The sequence below is a fragment of the Aspergillus stella-maris genome (genome assembly GCF_047715825.1).
Source record: "Aspergillus stella-maris strain CBS 113639 unplaced genomic scaffold BDV14scaffold_13, whole genome shotgun sequence".
Taxonomy (NCBI): Eukaryota; Fungi; Ascomycota; class Eurotiomycetes; order Eurotiales; family Aspergillaceae; genus Aspergillus; species Aspergillus stella-maris.
Window position 1 is genome coordinate 161,479 of NW_027396807.1, and position 25,365 is coordinate 186,843.

General features: G+C 49.7%; 8 protein-coding genes across 8 annotated transcripts; 6 read left to right on the top strand and 2 right to left on the bottom strand.

Moving 5' to 3' along the window:
• Window positions 1-1,311: 1,311 nt before the first annotated feature.
• Window positions 1,312-3,049, top strand: BDV14DRAFT_25913 (Zn(II)2Cys6 transcription factor). The gene is made up of 2 exons (XM_073776390.1): window positions 1,312-1,421; window positions 1,471-3,049. The coding sequence occupies exons 1-2, from the start codon at window positions 1,348-1,350 to the stop codon at window positions 2,825-2,827; spliced, it is 1,431 nt and encodes a 476-aa protein (XP_073630455.1). The 5' UTR covers window positions 1,312-1,347; the 3' UTR covers window positions 2,828-3,049.
• A 3,645-nt stretch (window positions 3,050-6,694) lies between these two features.
• Window positions 6,695-8,896, bottom strand: BDV14DRAFT_197859 (uncharacterized protein; the record flags this gene model as incomplete). Its single annotated transcript, XM_073772782.1, has 1 exon — window positions 6,695-8,896. One exon carries the CDS (start codon window positions 8,894-8,896, stop codon window positions 6,695-6,697), a length of 2,202 nt encoding a protein of 733 aa, XP_073630456.1.
• Window positions 8,897-10,470: 1,574 nt separating this feature from the next.
• BDV14DRAFT_207385 (uncharacterized protein) lies at window positions 10,471-11,326 on the top strand. Its single transcript, XM_073775128.1, has one exon. The coding sequence runs from the start codon at window positions 10,535-10,537 to the stop codon at window positions 11,318-11,320; it is 786 nt and encodes a 261-aa protein (XP_073630457.1). The 5' UTR covers window positions 10,471-10,534; the 3' UTR covers window positions 11,321-11,326.
• A 552-nt stretch (window positions 11,327-11,878) lies between these two features.
• BDV14DRAFT_197861 (F-box protein) lies at window positions 11,879-15,181 on the top strand (the record flags this gene model as incomplete). The annotated part of the gene is made up of 6 exons (XM_073772783.1): window positions 11,879-13,363; window positions 13,412-13,891; window positions 13,946-14,071; window positions 14,144-14,722; window positions 14,780-14,863; window positions 14,972-15,181. The coding sequence occupies 6 exons, from the start codon at window positions 11,879-11,881 to the stop codon at window positions 15,179-15,181; spliced, it is 2,964 nt and encodes a 987-aa protein (XP_073630458.1).
• Window positions 15,182-16,786: 1,605 nt separating this feature from the next.
• Window positions 16,787-18,539, top strand: BDV14DRAFT_25946 (uncharacterized protein). The gene is made up of 2 exons (XM_073776391.1): window positions 16,787-17,739; window positions 17,801-18,539. The coding sequence occupies exons 1-2, from the start codon at window positions 17,141-17,143 to the stop codon at window positions 18,276-18,278; spliced, it is 1,077 nt and encodes a 358-aa protein (XP_073630459.1). The 5' UTR covers window positions 16,787-17,140; the 3' UTR covers window positions 18,279-18,539.
• A 363-nt stretch (window positions 18,540-18,902) lies between these two features.
• BDV14DRAFT_25949 (uncharacterized protein) lies at window positions 18,903-21,327 on the top strand. Its single transcript, XM_073776392.1, has 2 exons — window positions 18,903-21,141; window positions 21,192-21,327. The coding sequence occupies exon 1, from the start codon at window positions 19,131-19,133 to the stop codon at window positions 20,928-20,930; it is 1,800 nt and encodes a 599-aa protein (XP_073630460.1). The 5' UTR covers window positions 18,903-19,130; the 3' UTR covers window positions 20,931-21,141; window positions 21,192-21,327.
• On the top strand, window positions 21,328-22,818 carry BDV14DRAFT_207389 (NAD(P)-binding protein). Its single transcript, XM_073775129.1, has 2 exons — window positions 21,328-21,782; window positions 21,840-22,818. Exons 1-2 carry the CDS (start codon window positions 21,714-21,716, stop codon window positions 22,794-22,796), a joined length of 1,026 nt encoding a protein of 341 aa, XP_073630461.1. The 5' UTR covers window positions 21,328-21,713; the 3' UTR covers window positions 22,797-22,818.
• A 43-nt stretch (window positions 22,819-22,861) lies between these two features.
• BDV14DRAFT_169361 (uncharacterized protein) lies at window positions 22,862-24,320 on the bottom strand. The gene is made up of 5 exons (XM_073768026.1): window positions 24,099-24,320; window positions 23,939-24,046; window positions 23,505-23,884; window positions 23,387-23,451; window positions 22,862-23,326 (listed from the first exon to the last, which is right to left on the bottom strand). The coding sequence occupies exons 1-5, from the start codon at window positions 24,279-24,281 to the stop codon at window positions 22,953-22,955; spliced, it is 1,110 nt and encodes a 369-aa protein (XP_073630462.1). The 5' UTR covers window positions 24,282-24,320; the 3' UTR covers window positions 22,862-22,952.
• Between the last annotated feature and the right edge of the window lie 1,045 nt (window positions 24,321-25,365).

The following is a 25,365-nucleotide window of genomic DNA, read 5'->3' on the forward strand; positions in this document are numbered from 1 at the left end:
ACCACGTCGCCGCTCCTCAAGTCTAAGCCTCATCTGCAGGACTAGGTAATTGCCAAGAGAAATAGATAAGCTAGCTAAGACGACAAGAGCAGATGATGCGCGCCAATAAGCAACGCCCAGAGATACACACATCCCCATAGGCTTGACTACGTCCGATAGCGGCCAGCCTCATATCCGGTGTTGAATCTAATCAGATCCGGAAAGTACCCATTGCCTGTCAAACCTCGAGTACTCAGGCCATGCAAGTGATAGAATGTTGGGCCACGTTGAATCCCGTAACTGTCTAGTGCTTTTTCTGTTTCGCTGTGCTTGAAAGCGTTGGCAGCATGGACCTGACTCGGATCTTTGAGATGAGACACATTTCCTCAACCTGGGATCCGTCTGAATATGGGAGAGTAGTCCTTAGTCTGTGCAGGATGTCTCTGGATAGCTTTTTAGCAGCAATGAATTGGGAGTTGCGAAAGCGCTGACTGCTCATTGCTACAACTATGTGTACTTGTGCAGCGATGTAGGTTCATGTCGGGTAGCACAGGGCCGATAGATGTTTTGCGGCAGAGCTTTTGAAGTATCAGGAAATGAATAGTTTGTCACAATATGGAGTTGCTGCAATGAGGATGTTTGGGTGTTTCCAAGGCAAACTAGCCCGTAGGAAACATGTATTCTGTTGCAATCTTGAAACCATGATATGGCTTGCAAATCTCCTAAACCTCAAATACACGATGCCAATAATATTTGAAAAAAAAAAGCATTATCATCGTCGTCTTGGTTGAAGTTTGAAATGCTTAATGGTTCGGATGCATTCAGAGTAGTGGCAGTTCGTATCACCAGTGCGGCAAGAATATATATTTCGTCGGTGCGCGATATGCAAAACAGTGGCCAACGGAGTCTCAACATAGTCTACACTTATTCCTGTCTTTACAAATCAACTTGCCATTCTCTATTTCGAGGTGGAAGAACAGTTGGAACTCAAACAGTTGACTGGGCGGCATAACTGATGAGATTTGCACAACATGAGTCATCAAGAGTAGTACTTTATACTATCGGATTATGCACGACTGCTTCTTCCTTGTTGATTGCTATCGTCCTTCTTCGTTCGGCCTCATCTCCAAGTTCTGCCCATTTTTAATGTATATACAATCTCTCTATCTAAATCAACACGATAGGGGTGTCTTCTACTTCTCTACATAGTAAGCTGTCTCCGAATAAAAGCGACTGCGCCATACTTGGAGTAGGGGCCAAGCACAGCCACGCACTACGAGACAAAGAAAGGCGTGCCGTCTTAGGCGAACATCTCTTCCCCTGAAGTGTGATCCTAACATTCCCCAAGCTACCAAGCAAGAAAGAACAATGGACCAACCAATAACAAAGAAAACTCGTCGAGCCCGAGCTCCCAGGTCCAGCACAGGGTGTCGCACTTGCCGGTGTGTAGGATGCAGTCCGTTTGCCTGCCAGCCAATTAACAGTATGCAGAACCCGCCGCGTCAAATGCGATGAGGCCCCCGGTTCATGCCAGAGATGCATCTCCGCTGGCTTCAAGTGCGATGGATATGATCAAGAACGACTTTCCCATAGAAGGGGCATCAACACTTTCGCCACTATGGCATTGGCCGATTGTCGGTTTCGCATCCTTCTCCCGGACAAGTCACCAGAGGAGCGACGTTTCTTCAACTACTTCCACTCAGTTACCGTTCCTATGATGAACGGCTGGATGGGGCAGCGCGTTTGGAATGCATCGGTTCTGCAAATGAGTCAGTCGGAGCCAGCACTGTGCCATGCGGTCGTTGCTCTGAGCTCGTTGCAAGAAATTTCAGAGATAGCTGGGCAGCCTGTCCTGCTTGAAGACATAAACAATCGAACTCATCGGTTTGCTTTGTACCAGTATAACCGCTCGATCTCTCACCTGGCGACTCGAATGAAATCGAACGACCCTCAAGTGAAAAGCATGGTCTTGCTCTGCTGTTTGCTCTATGTCGCTTTTGAACTAATCCGGGGGAAGATAGACCGGGCAATTATCCATATCCAGAACGGGATGCAGATCCTGGGCGCGAAGAAGCTCGATTATCACGCATTGTACTCAGCACATCCGGCTCAAAAGCACGACATGGAGAAATCGCTCGCTGCTGCTATGATGCATCTTGACTTTCATGCTGCCCACTTTGACCAGTCCCAGACTCATCCACCGCTGGATATACCCGCGCTGGCCGAAGGACAGAGTTCAGGGCCGACCGATATTCAATGTGAATCTATCGAAGACGCGTATTTTATTCGCGACCGTTACTTTTTGCAATTCTGCCTGTTTACACGATCTTACGATTCATTATCAGACGCAGAGATTGCCACAAGCTACCATATCCTTCGGAACGAACAGAGAAAACAACAGATGCATTACAACAATTTCGGACAGGCTCTCAATGACCTCGAGAAGAGAATGATCGCTCAAAGATCTCTCACAACAAAGGACTCCCGATCCCTCGAGGTCTTGCGAATGCATCAAACAGGCTGTGCGCTCATCGTGGAAGTTTCCCTTATCCGGTCTAAGGAAATCATTCAGGAGATTTACGCCTCGAGGTTCTCCCAGATTGTAGATATGGGAGAACGAATCGTTGCGGGGTTTAAGGAGAATGCGCGCGATTCTGGTCTGCTACCGACTCTGCTGATGGAGACTGCCGTGCTTAGTCCGTTGTACTACATTATTGAGAAATGCTGCAATCCGCCGATTGCTGAGAGGGCTCTTCGTGTCATTGAGTCGTGGCCTCATCGTGAGGGTTTATGGGATTCAACTATGGTTGGTACATTGGCGCGGGCGGCGATTGAGACCTATCAATAGTGGTCTATGAACTGCCCTCCTCTAGATACCAGGATTGCCTTTTTTCCCTATCGATGACGGGGCGCTGTATACAAAAGTTGACCACGTCATGTCCAGCTGTGAGAAGAGCAAATGCGAGCGTTGATTGTGGTGCAGTAAGTGGGCGAATTTAGGGAAATATTCCTATGACCTTGTTAGGAGATGTTTCATTCGGTCTTTCGACGTTATAATCGTAATACCAACTGCACCCTCACCCACTTGCATGAAATCCTTCCGTATACTGATGGCGTGATTCTCCTGTTCTCATCTGGAAACGCCACTGGTGTACCTATCCTCTAGTAACATCTCAACGAACCCCCAGCCCGTGTATACCATGTCTTCAAGAGACCTCCAGCACCCGCTCAGTTGAGTCCTTGGCACAATCTGCTTTCTTGAAGTACCCGCCATACTTTCGGTTATCTCTGCTGATGAGATCACGGTCATCCTGCCAATTCTCGTCTGTTTACATTTGCAGCTCGCGCCTTCCCCATTAATACCTTGAGTAGTCTTCCCCCCCTTGTCTCGTATAAGCTACTGGAAAGGTGTTTCAGCTCGTTACACTAGTGTATACCCAACCCCAACGCATAAACCCGCATTCTGTTGGTCGTTGGCATTGTCACAATGATCCACCTCGCATCATATATCTAAGCTTCTACTGACGATAATTCAAGATGCATAATCAGCTCTCTCATCTTGTCTCGTTTAAGTGCAGCTCGCGTCGGGGAGGTGGGGCATCCGTATCCCTGCCAGTTGCTCCCGGCCTGGATTGGAGGGGGTAAGTCCGGACGGGAGCCGCCTTCTCTTGACGATGATATCGTGCTTTGTTAGTTGTAGGTGAGAAATGGTACGCGGGACCCTGAAGTATGCTGGAATTGCAAGAGCCTTTTTTTGAATCGTTTGGTGGCAGTTATACCTACGTGTTATGTATGTATAATCTTGGTGAAGTCATTAGCCTGGGGCCTCGAGCGGGAGTTTTAACATCGGATGTAGATTGAACTACTCATATTTGTTCACTAAGAAGACGCAGACGGATTTTAGTCCTCTCCTTTCATTTCATGCTTTTTGGTTTTCAACATCCCACACTCCGCAAAGCGCCCTAAGGCACGATATCGAATACACTTCGGACCTTGCCCCATATTCCTGGCAAGCTTCGTGCCCTGTATGTTGAGACCCAGGCTTTTGCCAACCTGAACCCTCCCCCTCTCTTCTTCCTTCCCGACTCCCTTCAGCCGCAAAAGAGTGCCCAACACTAACGACGAGACTTGCAGTCCCGAACGCCAAGCCAGTAACGACCAGGCCAATCAACGAGATATTTAGCGCTTGGAAGTGGGGGGTGGGGGGCGGACACACTGTCGTGCAAGGCGTTTATGCGACCAGCAACGACACAACAAAAGTAATTTGGCTGGGGGGGGGGGGGGGGGGATCTTGCGCCTAGCCTTAATGGAACAGTGAGTTCTAACAATAAAGTTGCACTGTTGGAACTACCTAACACTGACTGGGTGCCCCGTGGGTGTTGAAGTGGCGACGGGTCGTGAAGAGCCCGCGAGCCATGATACTATGAGAATTGCAAACCCAGGCAAATGGAGTCCACAGCGGTTTGAAGCCAGAAATTCGTTGTTGCTGGCTATACATACAAACAAGCGGGCTGAAAGAGCCAACCAAGAACTCCATGTGACAATGCAGACTCATGTGCATCTGTTGTTGCTGGTAGATTTCGGACCTGACTCTGTGGACTGTGGGCCAATGCTGGGACTGGCCCGAGATGATGAAGACATTATGAATGTCCATTATCCGCCCTCTGCAAGCCATCTGCTCTCTACTATTGCAAGAAGGCCAATAGACTGTAGCCCTTTCCGTTTTCATGGACGATAGGCAGGACGGCCTGGGAAATTACGCACAAGGTAGCTCTGACTTATCCGGTCGATCTGGCCCTATCCATGCCATCTACGTTGACCAATGTACAGAATTCATAAGAAAGAAACTTAATTTTTGCAGTGATAGAACGTAATATCAAAGGTTGGGTGCACTTCAACATTAGGTAAAGAGAAATATGTGAGCGGATCGCCTCGAATACCAACACTAACGCCAACAATAGTAAATACCATAGCACCCAAAGAAAAATCAGGACATATTCAGAACGACATGAACGCAAACATCAATCCAAGCTTGAGTAAAAAGCACATACATTAGACATTGAATGCGAGCTGCCAAGGTCTTCCCGCAACCCTAACAGCCGTTCGTGCGGTTGGCCAAAGACGTCCAGTCCAGGAACCGACTTCTCTATACGGCCTCATACCCTGGACGATGCCTGCTCTCCCGGAACTCGTAACAGATAGTCATGGTCTCGAGCTGCAGAAAGGAAAGATAGTACTGTTAGCCATTCGTCCACAATTTATACATAAAACTGGGACCTAGTGCTACGGGAATGTGATATTATCACTATCCTTCGCATCAGGGGGAGGGGGAAGCAAGGAAGAAGGGGGGAATAGACAGGGTCAACATACCACTAGACTAAGAAGCTCCAACATTCTGTGGCCACCTGTTAGCAATTGGTTCTGTAAGGTAGTTTGAGCTACTTACAGGATCCATTCTTCGGGGAGGCAGCAATGAGACAGTAATGTGCCAAGCCGACAAGCAGCACTGGATAGTGGTATCCAGTGTTGCAAGCTTCTGTGCTCCCAAGTGCAAATGGCCAGGTGCACAACCTCAATGCACACCTTTCCAAAAGGAAGCCAGAATTCGGCGTGTCCACGAAGAAACTCGGATATGGTGAGACTTTGCCTTGCGAACTCAACCACCATCGTTACCATCGAAATCTGAATCTCCCCTATCATCAACCGTCCATTGGCCGTGTAGGCATTGGACAATGCCTTGCAGTTGAAGGCGAAGCCTAGCAGGCCGAGCACGTGAGATGCTATCAGCAAGCACCTCATCACTATGTTGTACTGCATATCTGTGAGTGATAAGAGCTCAGAATGGCTTTTAACGAAGAGCCGAGGTCTGTATCGAAAGGAAATTGCAAGCAACTGAGAATAGAAGCTCAGAGGTTGAGATAAAACGATTTGACCGGACTCTGAAAAGTACTCGAAAATTTCGACGGAAGGAGGATAAGATATTTTATACATATGAGAGGAATAGAGCCAAGCAATAGCAAGTCAGGCGCCAAACAACTACTGTGACATGAACTGAATTATTTTTTGAATTGAGGTTCATATGTTCGGATCTAATGACAAGACGGCTTTGATTCGCCAGCTCCGGGTGAATTGAAGGGCATTGTCTATATCCATTGGACTATGCATCTGCATTCACCCAAAAATCGTTGGTGTCTTTTTTTTGTTTGGGATAATGAACGTTGGACAATTGTACTGGTTTATGACAGCCAAGTTTCAGGCCGGCTGACTTGGGCTGGGTTGCTCATTGCCCAGTCTATTCCGGAGTGGCAGGGTCAAGGAACCTCCTAGGTTACGGCTCCAATTACTGTGAATCAAATAAATTATATTTGGAGTGGGATCATGTACCTGTCCTCAGGCTACGTAGCGGGATTAGAAGCACTCATCAATGTCAGTTGGTGGCGGTTCATGGAACTTAAGGTGCCTTGCCCTGTCACACTAGGAAGAACATGAAGCAATAGGGCTCATCAAGAGAAACAAAATATAAGAGTCCACACATGTCCAATACATGAAATATGAAAATAACAGAATATCAAGACGAGAATGGAGTGAAAGACAACAGAAACAAGAGCCCAGGCCAGAATCAATGACGAACAAAGTATAAAACAAGAAAAAGAAAGAAACATGCCAATGAGAATTTAATAAATATCGGAACAGCCCAATATTTGCCTCGACAAATTCACGACCTTCGTCTCCTCTTTCGATCCCGTTGCATGTTCTCAGAGGCTCCTGCAGCAGTACCCATGGCCTCACTCTCGGATAGTAAAGTATCCGCATCGACGCTCATGCTTTCATAAGAGGACGATCTCAAGCGTCGTCTTCCGGGCGAACTTGCCGTCGCTGACGAGGTTGTTCTACCTCTGTCTCCACTTCTGCCTGAGCGACGTTTCGCCTCCTGGCCAGTGGGAACGTACGCCCCGGGAGCAAGATGGTAGATTTCAGCGTCCGGCGCTTTTGAAATTACCGGCTTCCAGGGATATATTCTAGGTCGACCTGCAGGCAAGGTAGGCGGCCAAGGCTGATGCACATCTAGCGTCAGATTACCCTTTTGGGTGTCCGTCCACATCTTACCCACCGTGTGCAGTGCTTCAGCAAGGATCTCCGATGAGGTATTCACGATCCGTTCATAGAAGACTAGAGGTATTGGCTTGCCGCGCCACCACCGCTCCGGTACGCGGCCGTTGAGCTGGAATGCAGATGCCGGCTTTCCTGCAGCAATCAGGCCATAATTGGATCCATCATATATGCAAACATGGTTATTGTCAACCTCGCCGATCTTTGTGTCATTCCAGAAAATGCGGTATGAGCCGTTGTCGCAGTATATGCCTCCAAGCCAGCGGTATGTCGCCGACACATCCTTCGCTTTGGATACTGTGTCGACCTCTCGGTAAGTGAACGTGATATTTTTGGTGTGGTCCAGAACTAATGTCTCCGGTGGTATCCTCACGGCTAAACGCAGTGGGAGCCTTGATATGAGTTTTTTCACTCTGGTACCGTCGTCCTTGCCGCAATGGTCACAGGGGGCGGTTGAGCTGGGGTCAAATGTACGTTCGAACAAGGTTTGCATTGTCACGCCCTGGGAATCACTTGCCCAAAATGGAGGCGCCATGTAGTGGGTTGTAATGTCCATGCGGAGGTCTGGAGCGCCGAGGTCTGAAGCCTCTACACAGTCGCAAAGGATAGTAGTTTCCTCGTACTCGATAAGGACTTGCCCAAGTCTTCTTGCCACCGCGTCCCAGAGTAAACCGATAGACTCGGGGCTGCTGTCTCCGAAGTCGTCTTTGTCGAGTAGTAATTGGAAATTGCGTATCATCCTGTCACCGGTCTCCAGTGTACACAAGTCCCAGTTGGCCGTACAGAGCTCGACAAATGCCCTTTCTGGTAAAGTAAGCCGAAGGTACCAATCCGGATCTTTGCGATCTGCATTCGTAGACCCCGCGTCTAGTAGTTTACCTACAGTAATCATACAGCCTAGTACAGCAGTATCCTTACTACAAGCTGGTCCGCGACCTCGCATTGCCCATGGCTGGTTGCTGGGTCCACGGTTGATGGACAGAGTACCATTATCATCTTCAAACAACTGAACCTGCGAAACGGCTGGGAATGACCCAATTGTGGCCTGCAGGAGATTATCAGGAGAACTAGCGATAACGTAACGCGGAGGATGAGCAAAGGAAGCAGCAACGCTCGGGTGTCTCTGAAGATCTTGATATGCGAAGTCAATAATGGCTCTTTCAATCTTCTCTTGTATGGTGTCCTTGATTTCTTGGGTCAAACCATTGCCGCGGGTAAGCTCCAAGGTAAATTTGGATAGCCCACCAGCAGTGACATTCGAGTTGTACGATGGTCCGGACGAGACATGGGCCTGCTCTACCCATGTATCCCTCCAGTGTCGAGGCGCATCCGCAGGGCGCACAAAGTCATCGCTTGGTCGAGCAGATCGGGCCGGGGTCCTAGGGTAGAATCGACTAACAGGGGAATACCACAGCCCAAGCTCCTTGAGTTCAGTTTCGCCCTTGTTCCAGGGAATCTTGGTATAATCAATAAGTCGTGGACCTGCATCCCGCTTGCATTCGTTAAACTCATCCCACTTCTTTGGTTGATGCTCCTTGGCTGTGTAGAACAGGATCTTCCGAATCCCGGCCTCCATATAAGCGATTGTGGACTTTTTAAGGTCAACCTCCATACCCCAAGAATAAAAGGCAAACCATTTCTTGAATTCGGCTTTTGTTGGTTGATGGTTTCGTGAAAAGGCACTCAGGGACTTTACACCCAGGGGTTTAAAGTCAGTCGGCGGATCTGGCAGGGAGTTGAGATTTAACTTCATACCCAGTTCCTTTTCATCATATTTGGGATCTAGGAAATTGAAGTGGTCGCCCATGTCGAAGAGTGAATTCAAAAAAGTGATTTGGGGAAGAAAACTAGTAGTGACTGTTGAATGAAAAGCTGAAGAATAGTGAAGTGAGACTCGAGCAGAGAGAGGATGATTTCAAGTACGCAAGTCACTAACTTCGTTTGACACGCCTTTCATTTGCTGTAAACCTTCAATAGAATCCCTGATCATGAGAATATCATCAAGATTCGTCGAGCTCCTTTGTCACTGAAGCCAGTAGAAATAAGATAGTGAAAGGACATGAATCTTTGTGTACGGTTTCAGCTATTTTAAATTGTTAGGTCCATAAAGGGAGGTATTCACTCCTTTGTCTCAATGAATGACGATCGCCAGGCAGCTCATAAAATACCCCCTTCCAGGTTCCATGAACATGAATATGGTCATGAGAGTTCTACATTAATTCTAGTTCTGTGGTTGACGCAGTGAATAGGTAAAAAAATGCTTTCCAAAAACAAGGTAAGCCAGCCGTCATCAAAGGCTCAATGTTGATTGTCCCACAGTAGATGAGTCGCGACTCTACCAATAACCCGATTCGGCTCCACGCAAACACCGCTTGAAATAGAGGTCTAATAATTGACTGTCATTCCTGCGAAATCATCGGCCTTCTATCATCGGTGTTTACTTCATCTGGCCTCCAAGCCCCAGTGACCGGAGCCGAGATCGCGACAACAGCAGCAAGAGCATCAGCAACGTGAATATTGTTACGTAGCCTCCGTGAACTCTAACAGGATGATCATGCCGCGGCTCCTCTCCATAGCCACTCCAATGGCTCGCCTTCCATGCCAGTACGTGGCGCTAGTGAATTGAGACTGTCAATACAGGCGCCGCCGGGCGGAGCAAATGGATACTTCATTATACAACTTCATCATGAAGTGCTCTGCCAACCCGATTTGTGATGGGTCACGGGTCATGACTTCACGCTTTCTCTCACTTCTGGCTGGGTTGGTACTGAGGGAGGTAAAGATGTGGAAGGGCTCGGACACGACCAAGCAATTTGAGATGCAGGATTCTAGTCAGAAAGGGAGAAAAAACAAAGACACAGATAGAGTGAGTGATGTAGTAGGAACGAGAAGCGTAGGAATTGTTAGAGAGACGGTTGCTTGCGCCCCCTCCCATGTGAAGGTCTGCAGGGTCGAAAAACACCATATCCAAAGCATCGCTGCGGAGGGGACCCATATGCGAGACGCCTTTTTCCATAGATCAGGCAATATACCTAGTAAGTAATGGCAGGCGGCCTGACCTCATTTGCCTGTCAGGGTGAGAGGTACCTTAGGTAAGGTACACCCGACCCCACGCGGCACCGTAGGTAAGCCATCCCGTTATAGCTCCGTTGGAGACGAATCTACTTTACGAGAGCCTGGAAGAAAGCCAAGATGCTGCAATCAATCGCACTCGGAACTCGGCACACAGGGCGCGACAGGTTGGAGATCTTGACTTCATGTGCGCGGAAGGGCACGGAACGTATGCGTATAACAAACAGCTAGCTAGTCTTAATCCGCGTTGCAGCCATGGTATATATCAAGGGCTACGCAGCGTCCCACCTTTTTCATCCTTAATCCCCATATCTCTATCCCTACCAAACTTTTAGTACCTGTACATCCAACCCAGCCCCAACCACAAAGAATCATGCCTCTCCGCATCCTAATAACCGGCTCCTCAGACGGCATAGGCGCAGCCGCAGCGCGCCAACTCGTAGCTCGCGGACATGAAGTCTACCTGCACGCCCGCAACAAGGACCGCGCAATCGCCGCCGAAAAAGCCTGTCCAGGTTCCGCAGGAATTCTAACAGGTGACCTCTCAAACATCCAAGACCTCAAATCCCTCGCAGCGCAAGCAAACGATCTCGGCCCCCTCGACGCAGTAATCCACAATGCGGGCGTTTATCTAGGCCCCTTTCGCAGGACAAATGATATTGGGGTGCCGATGCAGGTTGTTGTTAATCTGATTGCGCCTTACATCCTTACTGCTTCAATGAGGAAGCCGGAGAGGTTGGTGTTTATTTCGTCGATGTTGCATAAGAAGGGGGATACGGAGGAAAGGGATTTATTTTGGTTTGAGCGTGGTGAGTGGAGGTGGGATGATGCGCAGTCCTATTTTGATTCCAAGCTGCAGCTTAATGCTATGGCGAATGGGGTTGCGCGCCGATTGAAGGGAAAGACAGCTGTGAGTATTGTTGATCCTGGTTGGGTTGCTACGAAACTTGGTGGTGTTCATGCGACGGATCGGATTGAGGATGGCGTTGAGACTTATGTTTTGCTCGCGGAGGGGAGGTATGATACGAATATCTCGCCGGGGTATTTTGAGGGAAAGGGAGTGAAGGGGGAACAATTAGGTGTTGCGATGGATGAAGGGTTTCAGGAATGGATTTTGGGGATGTTGGAAATGCAGACGGGGATTAAGGTGTTGGAGTGATGTTGAATAAGCTTGTAGGGTTGTCTTTTTGCTATTGTGTATGTGTATTGGGAAGATTGAGAGACTCTTTTCGCGGGAATGACATTCTACACTCGGTAAAAGGATATATTGAAGGCTCACACTATTTCAAATGTCCGTCAAATTAGGTAATGTAGGATTGATGGTGACCACAGCCACTTGCCCTCCGAGTAGGGATGCTGTATCTCTACTTTGATCCGTGATTTTGAGCCCGAGTCATAGAATGACCCCCATGCTTGATGTTACGAACCAAAACCAAAAGAATCTTGGACTGATATAGCGCGAACGAGTCCCGAAGAGTGGGTACGGAAAGACAGGTACACTGCCCATGCAAGCGCACAAAGCAGGAGGCTTGCGAGCGCCAAGTAAGAGTGACTCAGAGGATGATTTCTATTGGATTTAAAGATCTAGGTATATGAGTCACGCCCCGCCCACGCTAGAACGATCACGGATCAAGCCAGTCTCGACGGTCCAGCTGTAGGTAATAAAGCACGGCGGGGCTCTTTCCAATGTTTAATGCAATCTAACAACAAACATAGCATGCCGTCATTTGGAATGCCACCTCCTTGTTGTGAATTTTGTCGCCTGTCTTTCCCTAATGATCCCCGCGCTAACCTTGCTGATCCTCCACTCTGGACGAAAGAGGTGCGCGCAATTACGATCAGCGAAAGGAGCGGGAGTTCCGCAAACGCCTCCTTGTCCGGGTTAGGGCTAGTAGGCGCCCGTCGGACTATTCGAGTCCCTGTTCGAAGCGAAGAATCCTATCACGACGCAAAACAGTTCAAGGCCGTCCGTACTCATGGATATGGGGACGACTATATCTTTCATGACGCGTGCTGGACGCTACTTCTCTTGCGACTTGGCAGTCCGGATGATGTTGACATGGTTTTGAGATATGTGGTTCAGAGTCTTCGCTGCACGATCTTTAAGCACTTGTTGCGGTATGGTCGGGAGATGGATCATATCGTGGAGCGGAGTGCCGTTGAGCGACTGGAATTCTCTCTCGATTCCAAAAATAATGTAATCCGTCAGGCTGATCCGCTCGGCATCAGATCTCTTGCTGAGATTGAAGCAAGCTCACCGTCGGAATCACTGCACCCGGCCAGGCACACATGGAAACTGCCCAAGACCGACAATGTGATAGAAAGTCTGCCGAGCGAGGTTCTGCATGTTATTTTCTCATTCTTATCCACTCAGGATATCAAGTGTATCCGACTTGCCTGTCAAGCAGCATTTGAAGCAGCCAATACTCTTCCCCAGAGCTATTGGCGGAGGAGATTCGCCCTGGGAGAGGAAGGCGACTTTCTTTTCGTTGACTTGACCGCCAAACAAGACTGGCGGCGTCTATACCTTGGATATCAAGCGTGCTTGCGAGAGGGAGACCCTGCGCTTGCCAACCGATGGCGTATCTGTACCATACTGCAGCCTTTAGCCGACGCGATTGCATTGTGTGCCAAGTTACCACGCAGGCCGTCCGGCGTTTTCATTGAACTGATGCATAGTGGCCGCCAAAGCCGACCAGGCCGCATAGCGAAGCCATCCAGGACTCGATTTCGGATTTCCTCGGGGCCTCGTGAAGTTCTACCGGCGTACGTGGACATTGATAGCGAGTTCCACCACGCCCACGCCGATCCATGGAGTGCCACTCTGCAGAGTGTTCTTCATGACAGAATGCTACCAATAAGCCGTCTATTCCGCGAAGGAAAGTGGCGGGCAGGTATATCCACCGTCCAGATTGCATCACGACGATATGTATGTGGTATAAAGTTCGAACCAAAAGGCGAACAAGCTCAGAAGATCGGCTATCACACATCAGACGAGGAGTGGCTTGACGGCCCATCAGATTCTCCCCTAGTCGGGATCGAAGTGGCATTCTGCACTGAAGGCTTGACGGGCATGCGGTTTCACTTTGAAGATAACATCATTTCACGTTGGCTTGGAAAGTCAACTGGACATGGTGGTCACCACGGCCTTTTGAAAGTCCCCGAGGATTACGGGCATTATGCCCTAGTCGCAGGATTGGACGTAAGTAACAATACAAATATACTCCGCCAGCGACTAACATGGAAATAGAGACTCACGATCCTTCATCTCGGATTCGGCGGTTTGACTGACAGTTCTGAAAGCCATAAGCTTCCCTTTACTCAACCCAGTATAGAAGATGTTCCTTGGACCCCCTGTCGTCCCTCACATCGCCATAAGGTCCTGGTACCAGACGAGCGTCCGAATCTACGCGCAAACACATATCGGACACGCGATTGCCTGCACAGTCCAGTGAAGAATATTGACTTTGGTGGCCGTGATGGCCAATTGCTGGCGCGCCTTGAGAGAATCGTCGTCTACCTGCATGTTCAGAACGACATGATGGGACGCAGGTCTGACTCATCACTAGTTCAAGGAATTGAGACCTGGTATGCCGGTGGAGAAAAACGGTTTTGGGGGGAAGCCAAGGGGTGTGCGCTTTCGTTCCTCATTGATGGCCCAGCAGGGGAACGGATCACGAAGGTTGAGGTTCTCTTTTGCAAGAATGACTCCGGAGTAGTCGGTCTTCGGGTAGGCGCAACTTCTTACCATAATTACCATAGAACAGGAACTCACTATTTATAGGTTTCGACAAATCACGACCGAAGGTACAGTTTTGCCCCGGTCCAAGAGCACCTTCACTACGCGGTATGTCCGATGCCAGATATCCCGCATGGCCATATTATCACCGGGCTATTCGCATCCCCATTTGTGAGTACACCGTTTATGATTCCTAAAAAAGTATTGTTGTTGTTTTGGGAATAACGCATCGCATTCCTGTAGTCGTCGTTACCGCGCTCGAGCTTCGACCGTATTGGCATCCAAACACTGCCAGTTCCAAATTGCGACCAGGCCGTGCAGTCCGGCGACATAGAGAGTTCTGAAGTCTATATCATCCCTGACGCACATCTTGAACGAGCATATTCCAGACATTCGGAGAGAGAACCTCGTCACCGGGGAATGGCAGGCCGGACCTACATTACCTACGCGCCCCTGAAGCATGTAAAACGAATTTCAGCATCCACAGGCAGTGAAGAACGAACCAGAACAGCATCTATGATATCTGGCTTGAAGATCGAGTATCATCACACGTCACCTGCAATCATACTCGGGCAATGGATTGCCGAGTACGAGGACAACAGCTTTGACCTCGATATTGACGAGAGGGTACAATCCGTGAAGGTGGAATATCTTCAATGCCGGCGTCTTCCAATCCAGCAGGTTCGGTCATTATGGATTGAGACGAGCCGCGGCCGCACCGTTGGATTCTGTCCTCCTAGTTTTGCATGTGTGGATCCGTTGCCTGAGGATGGGATGCAGTTCGTTGAGGTTTTGTTCGCTGGTGATGGAGATAATGCATTGGTTAGTGGGCCCGGTGCATCCACAATTCTGAGGACATATGTACTAACGGATTATTAGAGTGCTTTCGCATGGGACCTTGATACTGAATCCGATGATTTTCGTGGGGTAATGGACGCCGAGACCAGTAGTGGTGAGTTAAAGGTAGGTCCTGAGGGCCCTTGAACGAATGTTGCAGAGATGGTAAGAAGAGCCTAAAAGGAAGAAGCTCGAATGCAATCTCTGGTTTAAGACGCAAACCTCTGCTTAAAGTACTTCTCAAACGTCGTAACCTCCATGTCCGAAAATAAACCATTTTGCAACTCTCCCGGCGACCTCCAAAACCTTCCTAACCCCTGCATCCCCTTCAACAAGTATACAAAAGTCATCCGGGAACGCACTCTTCCCTTTAACCTCGTCAGGAATATCCCCCAAATCCCTCCAAGCCCTCTCCGTCGATCGTCGCGGCCCTCTCGCCTATAATATGTATTTTGTACTGTGGCACATCGACCTGTGTCCAGGGACAGTAATGTCCAGATCTTCTGCTTTGGATTTTGACGCTAGTCTGACTATTTAGATAGCTGAGTGTGAGGTTTGGATTAGAATCGCGAGGACGATGGAGCGGCCGATTTGGCCTGTTAAGCCGACGAGGGCGATTTCGTCATGTTGAGGAATATTAAGGCTGCGATTCGATGAAGTGTCTGTTATTTGAGGTGTCGAGCAAATATTGAGCGGATGGTGGTGAGATTTTTAGGGTTTGTTAATATCATGTGGACGTCATGTGCCGCAGCCATCTTATGCCCACTATTATTACCGATTATCCGAAGCGTCCATGCAGATAGCTCTGGCAATCATACACATTGGTTTTAAAATTGTATTTCGAAGCGCTGTCATTGTAGAGTGTTCTCCCATTCAGCCGTTGAGATTCATGTAGGTACTGCAGTCCTGGCGGTGTTGCGTAGCTAACTCTGGACCAACTCAAAACGCGAGCGGTAGTCCACTCGAAACCTCGATCAGGAGCCATTTTCATGAGCCTCCGCTATCAATACACCACTGTTACGGAGTGCTTTGGTGCGTTGCATTTTCAGAGATGGTGCCGGGGGATTCCCGTGGGCGCATAAAAGAAACATCAAGCTCAAGTTCAGGAATATTGCTTTTCCACGACTACTAGGTTGTTCACCCTGGCTGTATCAGAAGGCTAGTCAGAAGGCAGGTCCTGAGCGGGTCTGCGCGCTGCGGAAAAGAAGAAATCAAGAGGATTCAGGCGTAAAAGCGCTGGCGAGGAGTCAACCACCGTCGTCTCGTCTGTGCCTGGCTGCCTGGCCCTGGGTGCTAATTTTACGGTGGTGGCGAGGTTGCTTCTCCGTCCTCTTCCTGTGCCACCCGAACAGCCACCCCCGTAGGGGTCCGCCATGTTCAGGTCCCGAATACCGAATTCTGAGACTGAACCAGGGAGAATAATCACCCTGTGATGAACACCGGGTTGGAGAATTAACGCAGACTGATACTTTGTAAAAGCACTGACGAACCAAATTACCAGGAGCAAGGAATATCCCCCAAAACCTAGAGAAGATGAAAACGAAATCACGCTGTGCCTGAACCACAACCACTCAACCTTACCTTACAGCGGCAGGACCCGATAATCTCCAAACCAGCAACTCAACCCCCGCCAAGAGCACACAAAACACCAAGTGCATACCTTCGAACGAATCACCTTTCCTGCATTGATAAAATGGATACATTGTATCACCGTATGGGACAATTCGCCTCTCATTCCAAATAGCGCCACGAGCTTAGCCCTTTACGCTGCGGCGAAGCGGCGCTAAGCAGCGCACAGGGTCTCGCACTTGGGTTGTCGAGCCGGAAGTGTGCCGGATGATCAGGTTTGCCTATCGATTTGTTGATCTGGATGCGCTAAGCACAGGCTAGGATAACTTTAGACCATGAACCATGAGATGGTCAAACCGCTAAGTGGGGCGGGGGTTTTGCGTGAGTCAGGCGAGATCTGAGATTTTGAGGTTGTGAGATGGTGAAGATGTTCTTCTACAAATCTCAACGAGACCAGATTATTTGGGTATGCTGAGTACACAAATGTAGGCTTTCTGTGTGGGAAATGATGCAGAGCCTACTATGCATTACCCTCCTTGTTTACCGGAATCCTGGAAGAAAAGCGCAACCATGGACAGCCCTGGGTCCGGTCCCTGCCAAGAGCGACTAGAGCTTAGTTTAGCGAGCTCGGAGATTGCAGTTTAAGCCTCATTCAGGTATTGCTCCTCTGTTTTGCTGGAAGCGAGAAGGGTGCCTGTAGGCTAGCTACCTAACAATGCGCCAATCCTGCATGCCAATGCTACATAAAACTCTGCTACTCCCGCCTTCCTTCGACTTGTCTTTCAATCCCATTGCTAACCTCCCAACTTCTGAATTTCTATCGCCAACGCCACAATGTCTATTATGAATGTGCACGGAGCCAGCATCTCTGCGACCAGCGGCGGAGGCTGGTACACCTTCACCAACCTCGGTCCCCTCACGACCACCTACACCCCGGCCCCTAGCTGTACCGGCTCGGATGCAATTGCCGTCGGCAGTATATACACAGACAGTTACCTTTTCCTCGACTGGCAAGCCCAGTGCACGAACGAGGTCCATGTCACCGACTGCGTGCCGAAACCGACATCCACCGCAAGCGAGGACTCTTACTTGCCGCTAGACGGCAGCTACTACTCCCCTGGAGTGTACTGTCCTGCTGGGTGGGAGACGATTGCGATGGCCGGTCGCGACGGTAGCAGCAAGCTGACTACCTCGGGGGATCTGGCACCTACTACCACTACCACCACTACGTCTACAAAAACCAGGATTCTCATTACTGGAACCCCGACTGGCCTGGAATTGGACGACTACTACGATGACTACTACGACTACTATGAAGACTACGACTATGAGGACTATGAGGACTATGAGGACCTGTACACCTCCATAGAGCCCGTGTCTGTGTTGATGTCCGCCCTCGAGCCCAGCCAGACTCTCGCTCTCTGCTGTCCCAGGTATGTATCCTCCCACCTCGACCCCCCAATACAAAAACCCCAAACTAACAATCCTCTCCAGCGGCTACACAACCGATGCCTACAGCTCATGCTACTCCTCAGTCAAGGACTACAAGCCCAGCTACGGCTGCACCGTCGTAACAGACTACGACCGCGAGTACACCGAAATCCCCTATACCTACACGCAAAACATCGGCGAGAGCTACGCGATCCTCGTCACCACATCCTCATACACCCCCACAGCGACCATCACCGAAGTCAGGACCTACAGCACGACGTTCGACTCCATCGATAAGGCTTATTACACGGGGTACATGTACGCGCCTGTTATTACTATTGTTCATCATGCTAGTGATGTTGAGTCTGCACATGAGGCTGAGGAGTCGGCTGCTTCTGCGAAGAATGGGACCGATGACTCGCCTACAAATGCGGCTGGGCGTCTTTCTGTCGGTGATTCCGTTTGGAGTGGTCTTGGTTCTGTGATGGGCATTTGGGGCGCTGCTGTTGTTGTTGGTGCTGCTATGGTTTTGCCGTGGTAGACTCTCTTTCTCATCGTTTCTTTTATTCTTTCTTTCAATCGCCGTGCCTTGAGATGTCAAGCTGCACCTTTTCCAATACCCTTTTTTGTATGACTAGTTCTGGTGCTCAAACCAGTTTCCTGTTACCTCTTGCTTAGCAAAGCAAACTTAATTAATATAAAGAGTGTATATTACATTAGATTTACCCTCACAGAAAAACCATGCTTTCATTGATAAATACCTTTCATGGTCATTTTTCAGTCAGTATTTCTAGAAATGAAGTGGAGCCCAAGCAACGAGCTCCGACATGCATTGTTCCCTGGTAACACCGGACTTAGCTTCCATTTGAAGTTTCCAGCTTTGCTTGGTATTTAATTAAATATATATTCTGGATTCGACGGCAACGAGCTGGGGTTCTGGCGCAGATATTCATGATAGCTCAATTCGCCTGGAACTCGGAAGTCACCTACAGTATATCTATTCCTCAATGATGTGGTCAATACTCTACGAATGCCGTTGCTACCAACTCACGCATAGCCCTACCCGACTACGCCACGCCCTGTCGGGTATTCCGGGAGGTCATGTGACCTTTGGCCCCTGCGGCTGAGACCAGCATCCCAGTTTCAGGATAACATCATGCAGGCACCACAATTGAAGCAAGCAAAATCATTGTCAAGCCGATGGGAATTTTCTGACCATCCAGAAATGGCTCCTATACAAGCCTGGTGTTGAAGCGTCGAGCGGAAGGCCGAATATCCAAATTGTACCAGGACCGCCAAGAAAACAGACTCGCATTCCTGGTGACCTTTTACATGGCCAGTTAAGTCCCCAAGTCTGCTAAAGCTGTCTCGGCACTCTCATGAGCATACTGTCATGTCGACTACTCTCGGAAAGCGCAAGCGCGCAAGGAAGGCATGCATCCCGTGCCATGCGCGCAAGCGGAAATGCGATATCGTGTATCCGTGTACCATGTGCACAAACTATGGATACACCTGCCGATACGCCGATGAAGAAAGCAGGAATGTGCAGCCTGCGCACAAAAATCCATCTCTTCGGCGAGATACCCAGCGGGTTAGTCTCAACGCGGGTGGTGCAACTCGCCCGACGAATGGCCCCCCCACAGCACCTAGTCCAGGGCCGAGGAGTCAACCTCACAGAGAGCGAGCCCCCGACTCCAGCCGGGCGCTTGGTTCGTCGACCCAGAGCCCCGCCACTGTAGCTGGCGCATCCCCGGGGATCTTCGACGAGCAGAAGTTCAGACATTCCGGCGCATCGTCGGCCATGGCGTTTCCGCATATCTTAGGCGCGGCATTTGGGTCTGACAACCCTCCACAGATGCGGTCCTTTGCCTACAACTTCGGCATCAGGCCCGAAGAGGCATCAAACGCTCACGGGTTCCTTGGAGATCTAATCTCAGAGGCCGACCTCAGCTTCTTCTCAAATGTCTTCTTCTCGATCCTGGGACCCATCTTCGACTTGACCAATCCCAAGATCTATACCCAGCGATGCCACGACTACTATCATGTTGCTAGTTCCGGCAGAAGCGCAGTCGCCTTTTCCGCTGTGGCCGCCGGCACAGCTGCTCTCGGCTCATTCCTCTTTCCCAATCGCCACCCGCGAGAGCCTGACCTGGTGCAATACGCCAAGGATATACTCGACGACCCGTCCTCGATGCGATTACACGGTATAGACCATGTCATCGCTTGGGGACTACGGGTAATGTACCTACGAGCAACAACGCGCCCCAGCAACGCGTGGATCGCCTCATGCACGCAGATGCACCTCTGCGAAGCAATAGGACTGCACGAGGAAGAGAATATAAGGAAAATGGCATCTATCCCTGGTTCCGCGGCGCTGGGGCATACCGCCGAACAACTGCGACGGATCTTCTGGATCTCATGGTCTGGGCATATTATGATTTGCTATGAATATGATCGCTCGCCTGTCCAGTTTCGCGCGGTGACCTGCCAAACTATTACACCGGTTCCAGGGTCCGACACGGATGAATTCGTTAAGTTAATCCAGATTATCCCGTCGTCGAATTCCACCGTTCAGCTTGACGGGAAACCTTCAACGCCCACCGAGGAAATCCTAGCGCATTTTAAACCACTGCGCGACTTCCAATCAACAAACCCCTTCCTCCTCATTACCCAGGCCGAAATAGCCTTCTGCTTCTTCCGCCGCCTTTACCAACTAAAGTCCCGCATCCCAGACGACGCCATTACCTTCATCATCGAAAGCGGGAACGCCGCTGTAAAAGCCGCAGAGAAACAAGCTACACAGGGCCGCCTATTCTGGAACGTCATCGGCAGTGTATTCCAATATATCACTGTGCTATTGGCCCTTGATTCGCCGATCGCAACTCCGCATATAGAAGTTGCATTCAAGGGTCTCGAAAACCTAGCAAAAACAGCTGACACCGTCATGACGCGCGAGGCACTTTCCATCGCGCGGCATTTGCTCACTCTCAAGACAGCCAAGAAGAGAAGGGAACTCGAGCAGTTAGAAGCCGTTGAATCGAGTTACCAGTTCTACCCTGAGCGACCGGAGTCACAAGGGGACGCGAATACTCTGAATCTCAGTGGTGTGCCGGATATTGATTGGGAGATTGACTGGGATCAGTTCTTCATTGAGCCTTATTTGTCGATGCTTGGGACTGATGGGACTCTTTAGTGCGGCGGTGGCGGAGCGGGATTGGTCTTATGTTGGTTGGTCTGAGGGCACCGAGGCGAAGATGGTAATGAGAGACTATACTTATAGACATTCTCTACTTCCTCGGGCGATGCTCGTATGATCTTGGGTAGCTCCACAATGTATGGTCCGCATTCCGACGTCCGCGGGAGTAACCTAGAAAGAACTTATGATTAAGGCTCACTGCTCAAGAGTAAGGTAAACCTCATATTCATACCGATACGTCATTGATTTTTCCTAAAGTAGCAATCACCACCGAGGATCTACACAAATCGTCCCAGTCAGTTGTCGTCGGAGTTCAGTGCGGCTCAAGAGCGGACTTACGTGCGGAGTTACGTGCGGACGGGAGCGGCGCGGGATTATCAGCCTCATTATGATACCCACCGCTGCCTGTGTTAGGTAGGTATGGCTTACGTCTCGGTCTATACTAACTAAGTATTCCTTGTTGTTAAGCTCTAAACGATGTCTGATCTAACCATATGGTCCAACCAGAATAGGTTGTCTAGTCCGAAGATTGGGTAAGGCCGAGATCGAGAGGCTCGGAATTTGTATACCTAGTATGATAGACCGAAAGAGGCCCAGGTATAAATAGGCCAATTCTTTGGACTGTGAAATGGATTTATAAGATTTAAAGCTTAACCACTCTTGCCTCAGAGTTCAAGCGGAATACCTGTCGCCAGCTCTGCATTTATATGAGCTCAACTTCATTAGTGACGCCCTCACCTCTTACTTCAGCCTCAACATCAACCGGCCAAACCGTCCAATATGACGCCCTACGCCAAAGCCCAGCCTACGGGATTTAAGAACGCTATTGAGCGCGTCGCTATCGTCGGTGTAAGTCGCCCTTTATCATATTCAGTACTCACCGTATCCACTAACAAATCCACACAGGCTGGCGGCACAATAGGCAAACATATGACAGCATCCCTCCTCGCCAGCAGCCGGTTCAAAGTAACAGCCCTCTCCCGGACGGGTAGCACAAATACCCTCCCACAGGGCGTGGAAGTCGCCCATGTCAACTACGCCGACGAAACCACCCTAATCACCGCACTGCAAACCCACGCCGTGCAAATGCTCATAATAACCCTCTCCCCGACCGCCCCGCGCCAAACCCACTCTATGCTCATCAACGCCGCGTCAAAAGCAGGCGTTCAGTTTATAATCCCAAACAGCTACGGCCCCGACATTGCGGACGAGAAATTCGGACGAGACACACTGTTGGGACCTGTTGCAAAGGCGCAAAGGGATGAAATTGAGAAGTTGGGTATGAAGTGGATCAGTGTCTGCTGTGGGTTTTGGTACGAGTATAGTCTTGCTGGTGGGAGTGCGAGGTTTGGGTTTGATTTTGAAAAGAGGAGGATGACGTTTTATGACCAGGGTGATGTGGGGATTTCGATGAGTTCTATGGATCTGGTTGGGGAGGGTGTTGCGAAAGTGTTGAGTTTGCCTATTTCACCTGTGGATGGGGATGTTGAAGAGGAGGTGACGCTGGCAAGCTTCTTCAATAAGCCGCTTTACATCCAATCCTTCTGTCTGAGTCAGAGAGATATATTCGAGTCTGTGAAGCGCGTTACCAACACCTCTGACTCTGACTGGAAGATTTACTATGAGGATAGCAAGACGCGGTACGCGGATGGGCTGGCCATGGTGAACGGGGGAAATATGGCGGGGTTCAGCAAGTTGTTGTACGCTAGGGCGTTTTGGGCCGGTGAGAGTGCCGATTTATCGGGGAAGGTGCAGAATGCATTGCTTGGGTTGGATGTCGAGGAGGATCTGGATGAGGCTACGAGGTTGGGTGTTGAGATGGTTGAGGAGTTGGGGATGAGGAAGGAGAGGATGGCGCACTGATTTTAATGTGCGGCCTTTGGGGATACTGTTTGATGGAAGAATAAGTAGTGTGGTCCAGACAGTATAGCTCGTTGACATTCAGCAAACACACAATTTCCACTCCAAGTGTAGATCTATTACTTCCTAATCGTACAATCATGACCCGCAAAAGCAGTATCAAACGTTGGCCGCACCTCCACGATCATCAAAAGTCTTCGCGGCCTTGTCCCGGCTCTCGCTAACCAGAAGATTCCCCGCATCCATCGGCTCAAGAAGAATACGCTCACTGCTCGTTGTCCTGGTATACCCTGTCCACCCTGTTGACTCAAGCTCCGGATGGAGGCTCCTCTGTCGCCGCTGTCGCTGCATCTTTCTGTGGAAATAATACCAGCTGTGGGGGCTTCCTTCGGGCGTTGCAGCCCCTGACGAAGCATCCTTCTTTCGAGACCCCAGACATGTTGCGAGGGGCTTGTAGGTGATTGGGAGGTTGGCACAGAGAATCCCACCTAAAGGCTCCCACATTGAGAGGATGAAGAAAGGGACGATGGTCCCTTTATACTGTTAGATCAATCTGAATAGGAGATATGGAATCTTCGTGGTTGGCCACTTACAAGTTGAATCGTCGTCGCAGGACGCTTCAATGTATGCTATCCGGGTGGCACTTATGCTGCATGTTCTAATCACCTCGACCTCAGCATTGATCATCATGTATCGCGCAGATATACATACGCTAAACCAATCGAAAACAAGAACCCAAGACCCAGTTTCTTTTCAAGCGGCAGCTTCAGCTTAGAGACGACTGGTATGGGCATGACGAAGATCCAAATGTCCAAGATCATGTTGAAGATGTTGTTAAAGTAGCTCGACGTGCAGCCGGGGTCATTGGCGAATTTCTCATGGGCGGCTGCTTCCCATGTTGCTCGGAGATCGCGATAGTTGATGATTAGCAGTACCTCCATACCAAGGAGCCACATGATGATGAGCGTCGTCGTGCCGATGACTACTCTACGCATGGCCTTTGACAAAAGAGCGCGGTAGTACAGAGCGAGGACTGGAAATTTGGTCAAGGCGAGCGCGAATTGATAGAGGTGCCCAATAGCGTAGTTGCCCTATTGAATGAGTTGTGCATGGAGATATTCAGGCTTTCAGAGAGGTGGCCTTACGATATGAATGGCACGAAAGCTCTCCTCCTTTAATGCCGCGCCGTGTCTGCCCAGTCCCTTCACGGGGCCCAGCGCAATTGCGACCGCACATAGGGCGACACTGACACACTAACCATGCATTGTCAGTAACGTTGCGACATCGAGATTGCAGATGACCAACCGTTGCTGCAACCATCAGCCAATCATCAAAGGCTAGTAAATGCCGATGTAGTCGCGATTCAGCCCAAAGGCGCAAGCCAGTGGACACAATTATGCAGGGAATGGGCACAGAGTAGCCGACATAAAGCTCCGTAACCCGCGATTCGGCCAGGTATTCCGCACTGACATTCTCATGGTGGTTCATTTTGGTATTTTTTATCGTCCATCGAATATGTCAAGGATGTCCAGAAGTAACAGACAGATAAGGGAGTAGACAGCGCCTTTATTCATGCAGCTTTTGATTGCCCAGTTTCGTTCTTTGTTTGATGCCGCCGGCCAAGCAATGAGATCAACGACCCAGACAAAGAAAGAACTCGCTACCTGCTACCTCCAGCATTTCCGAAGGCAATGCCAAGCTCGTGGATCACCGACTGCCAGTCAATGATGTGCACGGTTCGACGTTGAGAATTCGTGGCTGGAGGTTGATGCCTCCTCCTTTCCTTCCGCTTGGCTTCGCGGCTTCTACCCCCCCATTGGACTAGGCTGTCTTGATTTGCACAATTGATACATCAATATCTTATCAGACATTTTTGGTTTTGGGGGTTGCGTACCTACCTCAGATGGGTAAAACTAAAGACCATGCCTGGTCGGTCCTCCCGACGCCCGTTCTCACCGACCGTTGGGACCCGACCGTTTCGAGTAGAACTCTTGCCATGGCCAATCGTGCGCTTTATCGTACTTCGACTACTAAACCGTAGCTCGCGAACTAGCCTGGATGCTGGGCATATGATTCAGTGAGTCTATGTCGCAGGCACAGAGGGAGTCTAGGGAGAATCCTCTCCACGCCCGCCAGGACAATCAAAATAAACAGAAGCAAACGAAGAAAAAAAACCACAACTGAGGACCACTGAAAGAGAAGTAAAATGGCGACTTTGTGCATTTCATGTGTTAAAGAGCATGCAAGAGGCACCGTTGATCGTGCCTTCCTACACAGTGGTGCTTAGCTTCATGGGCCTCACTGGATTACAATAACCCTAAGTACTACTTAAGATCTATTCGCTATCCGGCCTTTTCTAGACCAATACTGCCCCATTCGTGTATTCAGCAGCGGCCCTAGCCAAGGCCTTAAAGTGATGCATGTGGTGATAAACGGTAACTGATAGGGAAGGGCGTACCTGGGCATTCCCGAGACTCTGGGTCCGGTATTAAACCAAAATCTCTCACCGACAGAAAATAAAGGTGTGGGAATCAACCACCTTTTGGAAATTCGACTTCCATGTACCCATCGA